Source organism: Apaloderma vittatum, unplaced genomic scaffold (genome assembly GCF_000703405.1).
Source record: "Apaloderma vittatum isolate BGI_N311 unplaced genomic scaffold, ASM70340v1 scaffold8503, whole genome shotgun sequence".
NCBI classification, from domain to species: domain Eukaryota; kingdom Metazoa; phylum Chordata; class Aves; order Trogoniformes; family Trogonidae; genus Apaloderma; species Apaloderma vittatum.
Window position 1 is genome coordinate 28184 of NW_009709789.1, and position 12589 is coordinate 40772.

The window sequence follows — 12589 nt, forward strand, 5'->3', positions numbered from 1 at the left end:
CAGCATTCATTAATCAAACCTGTTAAATTATTACCTCGTCAGGGCTGCTTTGTTGACAACTCTGCATGATGACAGTGTCAGTGGCAATGTCCCAAGGCACATCCAGTGGTGACGTCAAGGACAAGCCTCTCTCACCTCACCTAGTGGGATGGACATCACGAAAAATATTTAAGGAAGGAGGATGCTTCCTTGCAAAGCGTGGATCGCAAGAATACTCCCAAGCAAGTGAAACGGGATCAGCTGAAAGGGACAGCAGAATCCTCTCTGACATCCACCTCAGTCTTATAAAGGCGGTAAGTAGAATGGCCTCTATTTTTTCCAGCTTAAAATTACCAGTGATCTAGGTTCTCTATACTGAATTTAAAACAGAAGCACATGATCAAGTCTATTACAAATTCTACCTTTGTGTTATATATTTTCAGGAAGGCTTATTGATATTTATTAGAATATCATAGTACGCTAACATACCCAATATATTTGATTTTAGATTGTAATCAGTATTGCAAAGCCATCAACACGATCCACTGCGGGTTCAGTAATGCCCCCACAGTTGAAAGCCGAGGTAAATGTCATGCCCAAGGTTGTCCAGGGGGATTTGCAGAGCCTGCCTCCAGATGCAAGAGATTTCATTGAAAGTAATGCCAAGCTGTGCCAGCCTGAGAGCATTCATATCTGTGATGGCTCCGAAGAAGAAAACAAAAAAATTCTGGACATCATGGTAGAACAAGGCATGATCAAGAAGCTGAGCAAGTATGAAAACTGGTGAGTGCCCTGAAGGAAGTCAAGTATCATCTCAGAACTATGATATACATTTTCGATCCTGTTTACTTTTAGAACTGCTTATAACCCTTCAACATTTGTTTTCCATTAACATTTTGGCACTGCAGCTTACATAGGTGAAATACTCAGGAAGAGCAAACCTTTTCCTCTAAAACTTAACATAAAGCATATTATTCAATTGGGCTATCAACTGTGCATTGTCTCTATTGATTAGTTATATCAGGGAACTGAAATAATGTCATGAGACATGTAACTAATCATTAGCAATGGCTAAATATTGGTTAACAAATACATATTTTGAAGAATTCTACTATTTTAGTCAATTAGTTTATTCATCAAATACTTTTTGTGGCATTCAAATAGCTCTGTGGGTGTTCAAATATTATTCAGTACAGGCATTATTCATATCATGCCGATGAGCTTTGACTATAATGTATGCAGCAAATACTTTTTTCAAGCATTTCATCATCTCTCCCAACTAACTCAACATGAAAGGAGAATATTAACAACAAGTACATACTCAGGAATTACGTGCTGACCATGGAAGAAAACTGCAAAGACTTCTGAATAACTAAGTGGAGGAATTTGGCAATCTGTTTGCAGACTATTTGGGAGAGAAAAGGGCAAGATTCACCAGATAAATTATTCATTGTTAATTATATGCTTAGCTGTAGTGATGATGGTTATGACAGCCCAGCTAGAACATTTTTATACTCATGGAAAATTTCTATGCACAGAGGTGAAAATGTAAAACAATTCTCTCTATTGTAAATAGATGGCAAAAATTCTTTAGAGGGGAAGAAGAATCCACTTTAATAAAATCCTTCACTCTTTATGATTGCGGTTTTTCTCAGTATTTTTTTCATGATGCCTCTAACTTAAAGGACCATGCCAATCCACTAAGCTGGATTCCGATTCCACAGGCACTTACAGCAACACTTAAAGTACTTGCTTGGCATCCACTTTGCTTGAGGCATCATTTTGTGGTCCCCATGCAAAACAACTTCACACTGATGAAAATGAGGATTAAACAAGATTAACTTTTCCTTGGAAGTTAGCAACAGAGACTGAGATAAGAGGCAAAGGAGTATTAATGTGTAACCAGAATTTCCTAGGCCATATTATTTATTATTCATACTGAAAAGTCTTGAAGCAATTTGTACGAGACAATTTATCTGACAGATTTTTGAGATTGTCTGTTATACCATCTCTGTGGTTTAGCCTTACAAATCATTGTACCCTTTTGTGCTAAACCAGTCTCACAGAAGAGTAAAAAGTGCTATATTGATAATTAAAGTCTAATTTCCTGATTTTTGGTGAAACACAGCTGGTTGGCTCTCACTGATCCAAGAGACGTGGCAAGAATTGAGAGCAAAACCGTTATCATCACCCAAGAACAGAGAGATACCACGCCGATCCCTAAAACTGGGACTAGCCAGCTGGGTCGCTGGATGTCTGAAGAAGATTTTGAAAAAGCCTTCAATACCAGGTTCCCAGGCTGCATGCAAGGTAGGCAAGAAAAGTATCAGTTGACACTGAACTTCCAGAATTGCAGAGAGTTACTACTACTAATTACTATAATCTTTCTTTAAAGACAGATTTTAGCTGAAGGTTTAGATTTATACCACTTATATTAGTCACTTGGTTGGTTTCATCCAGGTCTTTACCATAGAGCCTAACGCCTGTGCAAGGATAGTCCTCAGTGTCTTTCCAGCATTATTCTCTTCATAAAAAGGGGCAAATTAAAATAGAAAAATTCAAGTCATTTTCTTCAAGTCACATAGCAACTAAGCAGCAGACAGGAAATAGAGTGAGAATGGAGAACCCCCGCTCTCAGCAATAATTTCAGGTTCAGTGTTTTACACCAACAGAGAACTTGGCCTCCACCCACCTTTACTACTGGCTAGATAATTTGTCTGAACAGATGCTTCCAGCATTTAAGATAAAACTTCTTGCTACATGACCAGCAGAAGAAGGGAGGTGATTGTCCCTCTGTGCTCAGCACTGGTGAGGCTGCATCTTGAGTGTTGTGTTAAGTTTTGGTCACCTCAGTATAGGAGAGATCTTGAGGTGCTGGAGCGAGTGCAGAGGAGGGCAACAAAGCTGGGGAAGGGCCTGGAGAACAGACCTTGTGAGGAGCGATTGAGGGAGCTGGGTCTGCTCAGTTTAACGAAGAGGAGGCTGAGGGGGGATCTCATCATGCTCTACAATTACTTGAAAGGACATTGTAGAGAGGTTGGGGCTGGTCTCTTCTCACAGGGAATTAGGGACAGAACCAGGGGGAATGGTTGCAAGTTGCAACAGGGCAGGTTTAGGCTGGACATTAGGAAGAAATTCTTCAAGGACATTAGGAAGAAATTCTTCACAGAAAGAGTGGTCAGCCACTGGAACAGACTGCCTAGGGAGGGAGTTGAGTCGCCTTCCCTGGATGTGTTCAAGTGTCGCTTAGATGTGGTTTAGGGGTGAACTTGTAGTGTAGGGTCAATGGTTGGACTCGATGATCCCAAGGGTCTTTTCCAACCTGAATTGTTCTATGATTCTATGATAACCAGACAAAAAAATGCCACAGCTCTTTAAACATCGCTAGAAACATCCTTAAGACAGACAGCTTTTAAAGGAGTGAGAAACAAAACCTCCCTGTGCGATAAAGACTTTCAAAAGTCCCTTGTTTTGCTCTTTGCCACATCTTGCTACTCCTTGTTTTTCAGGACGCACAATGTACGTCATCCCCTTCAGCATGGGGCCCATTGGGTCTCCTTTGTCCAAGATTGGGATTGAGCTGACAGACTCGCCCTATGTAGTGGCCAGCATGAGGATCATGACACGGATGGGAACAGCTGCTTTGAAAGCCCTGAGTGATGGAGAGTTTGTAAAGTGCCTTCACTCGGTTGGGTGTCCGCTACCACTAAAAGGTAAGAGATATTAAGAACTGAGACCCCTGGAAATTCCCAGGGGCATCTTACGGGGCTGACTGCATGTTCTCGGCACATGGGAAGAACTCACCACAGAAGACAACGGTGGTTTGTGCAACAGCACTAGGTTCAGAACTCAAAGGAATTAAATATCAATGAGAGTTTCACAGAAAGGAGATTATTATGGCTAGTACGTATCAGGGGTTTTGCTTTAAAGCATCTGGTACGGGTTCCTGTCAGATGCTCAAAGCTGATGAAAAAACAGTGCGATCCAGCATGGAAATTGCTGCATTCACAAGTACAACATTCTGTTCTGCAGAACCATTAATCAACAACTGGCCGTGCAACCCAGAGTTAACGCTGATTGCCCATCTCCCGGATCGCAGAGAGATCATTTCATTTGGCAGCGGTTACGGAGGAAACTCCTTACTGGGGAAAAAATGCTTTGCTCTCAGAATTGCCAGCAGAATTGCCAAAGAGGAGGGCTGGCTAGCTGAGCACATGCTGGTAAGAGCTAGTAAATCATGTGTGTTTGAATAGCCATTAAACCCTAAATTATCTCAACATAAATACATCACATCTTGCTATCAATGAAATTAGTCTCATGCAGATAGTGCTGTAACATTAGATATGAATTTATCACATGGCAGGCTTATGAGAAATAGGAAACTGCTTGCAAGGTTAAGTACCAAACATCTCAAAATACTACGTGTAAAATCAGAAACAAGAAAGATTTGGAACTTCTAACAGTGGCTACTGATAGGCAGCCCCACATACTTGAGCAGAGCCTAAACATCATCCTTGGGCATCCACATTGGCCCTGTAAGTCTGATAGGAAAGATTAACGCAAATTTTGAAAACTGTCTTTCATTTTAGAAAGAGAACTATACACTCAGAAATCTCCAAATACTGGATTTTCTAAGAGAATTCTGCTTTGTACCCTTCCTGCCTTTACTTTCTGCTGTCATTTAAACATTCTACTACCACTGAAAAAAAAGAGTTTCTAGGGCATAAGAGAACATTTTCCAAAAAACATATCTATGGACTCTGAGAAGAGCAAAAGTTTCCATACATGAAGTCCTTTCACTACACTCCAGTAATACAGCCAAAAGAATATTGCCTATATCTATGGACTCTGAGAAGAGCAGAAGTTTCCGTACATGAAGTGCTTTCACTTCACTCCAGTAATACAGCCAAAAGAATATTGCCTGTTATTTTTCCTCTCTCGGCTGAGGAATACAGTTGTACACAGTCTGTATCCTTATTCAATAAAATAAGTGAATTATATACATACCTGACATTTAAAAAAAAACCCAAAACTTGTTACAGATATTTTAAGTGAAAGAAAAGTGCAGATTGAGTTATTTGTCAACTATATTGGTTGGTGTTTCTCCTGTAGGAACAAATTTGCATGATTAAATATTATATCATTACCACTTGCTGGGAAACAATCTTCAAAGTGAAAAGCGCAAGAAAACAACCTGTGTTTAACAGTCACATTAATTTTTCAATAGATCCTGGGCATTACCAATCCAGAGGGTAAAAAAAAGTATTTTGCTGCAGCATTCCCCAGTGCATGCGGAAAAACTAACTTGGCCATGATGAACCCAAGCCTGCCAGGATGGAAAATTGAGTGTGTGGGTGATGATATTGCCTGGATGAAATTTGATGAACAAGGTATGGAAATGAAATTGGATTGGTTTACAGTCCAGGTTGCTTTTAGGTGCAGCAAGACACCTAATTCAAATTTTGGATAGAGTTGAAACAGTTTGATTTGCTTTTATTTTGTCATTTAACTTCCAGGCAACTTAAGGGCAATCAATCCAGAAAATGGCTTTTTTGGTGTAGCTCCCGGAACCTCAGTTAAAACAAACCCCAATGCTATCAAAACCATATTCAAGAACACCATCTTTACCAACGTAGCAGAAACCAGCGATGGAGGTGTCTATTGGGAAGGCATTGATGAGACGTTGCCACCAGGAGTCACGCTGACTTCATGGAAGAACAAGGATTGGACTCCAGATACCGGTAACCTCACCCATTCCACAGCCTCTCTCGGTTTGCTCTGCTGAAGTCAAGTTAATTCTGCCATTATGACGTTTTCATCATATTCTGTACAGGGGAAACTTGTGCTCATCCCAACTCACGGTTCTGCACTCCAGCCAGCCAGTGCCCCATCATGGACCCTGCATGGGAATCCCCCGAAGGCGTGCCCATTGAAGGGATCATATTTGGAGGCCGCAGACCTGCTGGTAAGAGATGCAGCAGCCACGTACCAAAGCTGAAGTGGTGACCATGGAAGGCTTGAAACATAACTAGGCACAGACACAGGTTTTGCTTTCACAGCTGCAAAAGTCTGACTTGTCCATGTCAGCCTCTGACAAACACATTTATAGCCACTGATATTCCAATGTCGGAACTGTTAGATGGTAACACAAAACAGGTAGTAATAATAATAATAATAATAATAATAATAAGCTGGAGAGAGATCAAGACCCACTAACCTGGGTTAGTGACATGTGAGGAATCGCTGTGCTTGTCTCTATTTGCTTGCAGTTTAACTGGTTCAGATGGGAAACGGTTGGAGAAATGAACCAGCGGTACACAGTTTACAGAAAATGAAGTAAAATAAATTGATCTGTTAAAAGTTGTCTAAAGTTGGAAAAGAAATAGAAACAACTCCAGGTCTGAGTCTAATGTTGTAACCACAGGACCAGAGTCTACCCCCAGTAAAATCTGCCAGGGATTCTGAGGTTCCAGATATCTCCCACTGCGCAACTAAACATAAGTGTGTTTAGTAATCAGTAGCCAGTTCTGAAAACGTTCATATAAACAACTTTGCTGTAAGAGGGCAGGAAATTAATTCATTTAAAATAAAAGGAAAAATTAGAATACATTACACAGTAACATGATTTCAACCATAACTTACATAGCAAAAAATTTTCTGGACATCTAATTACTGAAGTGATTTTACTCCTTACAGGTGTGCCTCTCGTGTATGAGGCCTTTAACTGGCAGCATGGAGTATTTATAGGAGCAGCTATGAGATCTGAAGCAACAGCAGCTGCTGAGCACAAAGGTAAATCAAAATTTAATCTGCCTACCTGTATTAAAAGCAATCCTCTCTGGACTGCCTGCTCTGTCCTTCTCCCCTGCTCTTTCACATTTCAGTCTTGGCAGCTCATTTTGCAACCTATGCGTTTTCACAATAGAAAATATTTGTACTGGAATTAAAAGTCAAATTCTCTGTAAAACTCAAATTAAGCAAAATAATCCTCGAGGTGGCAAGCACACAGAACAGGGTGCAAACAGGGGATTGCCAGAAGCCTTGGTATGGAGTTCTTATCACAGTCTGGGATAAATAAACCTAAATTTTCTTTTCTGCTAGAGCTTAACATAAATACACAAATCATGAAAGCCAGCTCTTTAGGATCTTCATTTAAGCTGCTTGACCTGAGATTTAAGAAATGTAATTTCAACTGGTTACAAAAATCAGTTTAATTTTTACTTTTTTTTGTACATCAAAGACAAGAACCGTATTTTTTCTTAAAGCTCTTCAGTTCAGGTACGGAAGAATGGTTAAGGGACCATGAGTACTACATCCTGGGAGGATATGAATCTTCATGCTTTAGAATAAGCATGCCATTTATTTCCTCACATTCTCCATTTGTGTTTTAAATAGGCAAAATTATTATGCACGATCCGTTTGCCATGAGACCTTTCTTTGGCTACAACTTTGGCAACTACTTGGCCCACTGGCTCAGCATGGCACATCGTCCAGCTGCAAAACTACCAAGGATCTTTCATGTTAACTGGTTCCGGAAAGACAGCCAAGGGAAATTCCTGTGGCCTGGCTATGGAGAGAATTCCCGTGTGCTGGAGTGGATGTTCAACAGAATTGATGGGAAAGCCTCTGCCAAGCCAACTGCCATAGGTTACATCCCTGCTGACACTGCTTTGAACTTGAAGGGTTTAGAAGATGTCAACTTGACTGAACTGTTTGATATCTCCAAAGAGTTCTGGGAAAAGGAGGTAGAAGAAATCAAACAGTACTTTGAAGTGCAAGTTAATGCTGACCTTCCCTATGAAATAGAAAGGGAAATGCTTGCTTTAGAGATGAGGATAAAGCAGTTGTAGCTGATCAAAACCACAACTGTTTATCAATCCACACATACTAAGCAGGACAAACACATTTTGCCAAATCACTGGAAGCATAACAGCACTGATGGGCCGTGGGTTATAATGAAAGTACGTCTTAGTTTAGTCGGAATATAGATAGAGGCATTCTAGAAATAACTCCAGACCTAACAGTTTATAACTGCATCAGTTGCTGTGAATAGGTGAGCAGCTCTGGGAATGTATGTGCACGTGGTCGTCAAAACCCTGATCTGTCACTTACAGGCACCTATAGCCACGATGAGTGTAAATTATTTGCCTAGCTCTGCACATGCAATCTAAACCAATCCAGCCTTCAAGGTGTAGCCCATTGTTTAAGCCTCTGCAGTCTCAGACTCTATAGGAAAGAAAAAAGAAAATTAGATGCTGTATATATGTGTTACCTAAACATATTTCACGGCTTAAGTGTTTTTTAGAAAAATGAAGTTGTAACTTTTATCTGAGTGAAAGATGACTTTGTATTACTAATGCATATTTAAGATATTGCTATTATATATGACTCATGTTCCTGTGATTTCCAGATGTTTTGAATGGCTTGTTCTTTAAAATATTGAAATAAATGTTTATATAAAATATGACCTCATTTCCAGTATTCTCACTGTTTATAAACTACATGCATATAAATTCAACCTCCTGTCAATACCACAGCAGAGGCAGAAATCCACATGTGGAAGCTAGATGTTGATCTGCTACTCCTAAGCCAAACAGTTTAGCCATATACTATCTTTGCAACTTTTATTCAAGACAAAGGAATGATCCCAAAACTATGATACATCTGTGAGCAGTCATCCAGCTACTAAGGGACACGCTCTCCATAACTGGGCATTATTAGTTACTTCGGGCATTCAGAAAATGAACTACCTTCTAGAAAAATCCCCTTATCAGTACCTTGCTCGTTTGCTAAAGTCATAGGATTTGTGTCTGTTGCACAGCACCTTGGCTTTTGCCTTAGAGTTTAATGAAGAGAGGGGTAGGAGCCTGTGTTGGCTTCCTTGCAGACTCAAGATACTGAAACCATCTCGTGTTCTCCCAATTAAAGGTGTCCTTCACATGCTTCCCATATACCTGGCAGGTATCCTGTTTTTTTCACTTTGAATGCTCGATCTCCCAAAACGTATTGCTAATATTTGCTTAGCAAAAAGAAAATCACTTACTTTGTGTAACAAGCCTTTTTATAGACCCCACTTCCCTGCAAAACAAACAGTACCAGGGCTGGTCAACAGATGCCCTTCAAAGTTTGCTAGGAGAGGTCACATAACCTGAAAAGCCTCTAAATAACCCCTGACTCCATGCTTGGGACTTAACACAAACGTTATCAATTCTGAAGCAAATAATACAGCATAAGTCAATAAATCACACAAAAAACAGAAAACGGAAAGCTGTAACACAAGTCAGAGGAGTGTGGTGCAGCCTCTGTAGAGATGATCAGCAGTTGATCCCTTTGTTGGTCAAAAAACACATCAGCATGGATGCAGGTCTACCTATAGGGTCATCTTTGGCCTGTGTACTCTTGAGGGGGCTCCAAATTAAATAAAAAAAAAATCGAGTGGAGGACAGTAACTAAGTCAGACAAAGCGACCCAAGAGAGTCTACTATATACACTCTTCAGATTTGAGTACTACTGTCACATGTATAAAACAAAGTTATTTATAAGGTGGTTCTATAATAGTTGATGAAAGGCTTGGGCGAATCTCAAACTGATAGGACAGTTTGGGACCCGATATTTGGATAAGTCTAAGAAAGAACAGGGAGATCTAAGAAAACCTATCATGCTAGTATCAGTGTTACAGCCTGTTACAGTCTCAGAGTTGTTCTTATGGGCCTCACGAGAGGATCCCAGTCCTGAGCAGTGCAAACACGTTCCAAGCACATTTTGAAATGCTGCCCAGGAGATGCGCTGAAGCTCGGGGCTTTCCAGAGCTCTCTGAGAAGCACCAGTGTGTTGTTTAGTCTTCTCAAACACAACCAGGCTCAGTATTCTGAATATCGCAAAAGAAACAACTCGTAATTCATGCCAGAGAAATCTGTGCCAAAGGCCGGAGCCCAGCAGGCACACAGACATGGAAGAACCAGACACCACTCGCCCCACAAAACGCTGCTCAGTGAGGAGACGGGTACCATCGCTGTGGGCTGGCATAACGATCTGACAGCACACATCCAGGCCAGCAAGACCAGTGTTACAAGGTGCTAAACTGCCTTGAGAAAGTCAAATCCTAGCCCAAAATACTGGATTTTTGTATCCTGATGAAACCTGTGCTTTGTCCTCCCAGCCCCAAGATGTTGGCAGACTTTCCTTCCCTCGACCGCCGCTGCCCTCAAGCTTCTCCTCCGAGTGTTCTTTGCATGTAACATAACACAACTCATGGAAAGTTGCTATCACGAGCACTTCTCACCAAAATATTAAAACCATTTGCAGTTCTCCCACTCCACACATTTCAACCACATGCACCTTTTCAAACACTGCTCAGAGACTGATGGGCAGGCAAACCATTCCAAGAACTACAGAAAATGGGGGGAAAACTGCTGTACTGTTAAGGCTGAGAAGGAGAAAATAACTTCTTGTGCGAGTCATTCAACAGCTCCTTTGTATGTAAATATATCCGCAATCCATCAGCATCTATGGGGAGTACAATTTACATTTTCAATGATCAAAATGTTTAGTATTGGCAGAGAAAATATTTAAAAAGAGAGAAGGCGGCGGTTTAAAATTTAGAAACGTAGTCGACCGTGCCAGATTATGATCTCAACTTCTTTCCCTCCAACAAATACTATGCTCCATAAAAACAAAATGAATTAGAACAAAATGCTTTTAAATTGAAATTTGGAAGTTCCCCTGATTTTCAAAAGAAAAAGGGGAAGGCAACAAATGCAATAAATTTCAACAAATTAGTAGAGAAATATAAAACTTGGCCTATTAAATGTGATTCAGAGGGGAAGCACAGGAAAGACTAACACATGAAGTGTACAGAGCCATAACATTCGCAACAGCTGTGTTATGAAATGCACTTGGTATTCTGGGAAGCAAGAAACAAAATACTTTGTTAAAACACTTGAGGATGTACCCGTGGCTGAAAAGGAGACAAAATCAAAATCACAGTTTAACCATTAATGCTATTGAGGATACAGCCTTGGTGGTACCTTCTTCATGCCATGATTCACTGAACAAGACAACACGGTGATGGATGTACCACATCCAGGAGAAGCTGTGCTCGATTCCCTTAAAGTTACCTCAGTTCCCCTAAATGACCTTTATCTATCTGAGCAAAAAGTCTGGCTTCAGTACTGAGTAAACCTTCAGCATAGAGAATCATTTAGTTCAGAAAAGACCTTTAAGACCATCAAGTCCAACCATTAACTTACCACTGCCAACTCCACCACTAAACCATGTCCCCAGGTACCCCACCTACCCATCTTTTAAATATCTCCAGGGATGACGACTCGATCACTTCCCTGGACAGCCTGTTCCAAAGCTTGACAACCCTTTTGATGAAGAAAATAAATTGACAGAGCTCAGACACAGACATTGGACCAGTCCTTGCACAGGTTGAGAAGTCTCCAAGCCCAATGCCATCCTTTGGACTCATTTCTAGTGTTTCAAGGTCAAATTTTGACTGTGTTTCATCTTGTTCCTTCAAATCTCTTTCTCAGGTGTCAGTCTTCGTAGTGATTAGCTTGAGGATACAAGATAGACACACACTTGTATTCTGTCAACTTGGTGAAGTTGGTGAAGTAAAACAGAAGTTGGTGAAGTAAACCAAAATAAATAAAACTGAAAAGCAACCAGCTTACTGCAGAACTCTTACTAGAAAAAGCGAAACTTCAAATCTCTCACAATTCTGCACTGACAGGGCTATCTTCAGGGAAAGAAGTAAAATTCAGAGAAATGGCATTTGTGGTCTGGGAAATACCGTTTTCCAAAAAAACCTTGGCTACCATAGTAACAAGATTTATTCCATATTTGCTACAGTACAGTCAATTAGCTCCCTAACTGAAAGACAATTATTGTAACTAGAGATGTACCTGGCTGGAAGACTACTGAAATGCTGTTTGTGAATGGCAAAGCAGAGTGCTCTAAATTCCAAATTAGTAGTGATTATTGTCAATTGTGAAGGACATTTCTGGCAGCGGCTTAACCTCAGCCATACAAAAGGGCACATTTGTCAAATGGGTGCTGGCAAATCCCAGTCACCAAGATTCCAGAACACATCCTGCCACATCTGTGAATCTGTATGCAAAGCAGCTAAGCGGGGAAAAAAAGAGAGAAGAGAGAAAAAAATGAGTTGCTATTGTATGCCTTTACTGCATTCTGATCTAACTTCTGGCTGCAAAACTTTAACAAAGAAGGATTTGTGAGCGAATTGCAGAAATCCACATATACTAATATGCAAAATTCAGGCTGTATGTAATCCTTGCAAAGACAAACATTGTTGTGATGTCTTTGTTGTAAGAGGCCGTGCAGAAGACTTCTGAGCTGTCTCTACCCAGTGTGAAGGGCTTTACGCTGCATTCATGATCGTCAGGGACACTGGTCACCTCAGCATTCATTTTGCTCCTCCTTACACTGGCTCCACTGGACGTGCTGTGGCTTTTCTCCAGTCTAAGTGTGACCAGATGTAGGTTATGAGATTGACTCCAGCTTTTGTTCAAGTTGATAAGCTGCGAGCAGAACTTTTTCTAACACACATCCCAGAAATATTCTTTGCGTCTTCTCTGGAAATGTC

The 12589-nt window shown here is 40.7% G+C and overlaps 1 protein-coding gene across 2 annotated transcripts; it reads left to right on the forward strand.

Moving 5' to 3' along the window:
* Positions 1 to 220: 220 nt before the first annotated feature.
* PCK1 (phosphoenolpyruvate carboxykinase 1 (soluble)) lies at positions 221 to 8097 on the forward strand. 2 transcript variants are annotated; one of them, XM_009867062.1, is made up of 10 exons: positions 221 to 293; positions 581 to 762; positions 2108 to 2289; positions 3489 to 3692; positions 4012 to 4199; positions 5207 to 5369; positions 5496 to 5720; positions 5813 to 5944; positions 6676 to 6771; positions 7375 to 8097. In XM_009867062.1, exons 2-10 carry the CDS (start codon positions 716 to 718, stop codon positions 7827 to 7829), a joined length of 1692 nt encoding a protein of 563 aa, XP_009865364.1. In that variant the 5' UTR covers positions 221 to 293; positions 581 to 715; the 3' UTR covers positions 7830 to 8097. The 2 variants fall into 2 exon arrangements, with proteins under 2 accessions (XP_009865364.1, XP_009865363.1); XM_009867061.1 differs by lacking the exon at positions 221 to 293 and having other exon boundaries at positions 494 to 762.
* The last annotated feature ends 4492 nt before the right edge of the window (positions 8098 to 12589 follow it).

Coding starts and splice junctions, on each gene's coding strand:
- PCK1 (XM_009867061.1), top strand. CDS start 539: ATGCCCCCACAGTTGAAAGCCGAGGTAAATGTCATGCCCAAGGTTGTC. Junction 3,693..4,011: donor GTGTCCGCTACCACTAAAAG/GTAAGAGATATT, acceptor TCTGTTCTGCAG/AACCATTAATCAACAACTGG. Junction 5,945..6,675: donor TGGAGGCCGCAGACCTGCTG/GTAAGAGATGCA, acceptor TACTCCTTACAG/GTGTGCCTCTCGTGTATGAG.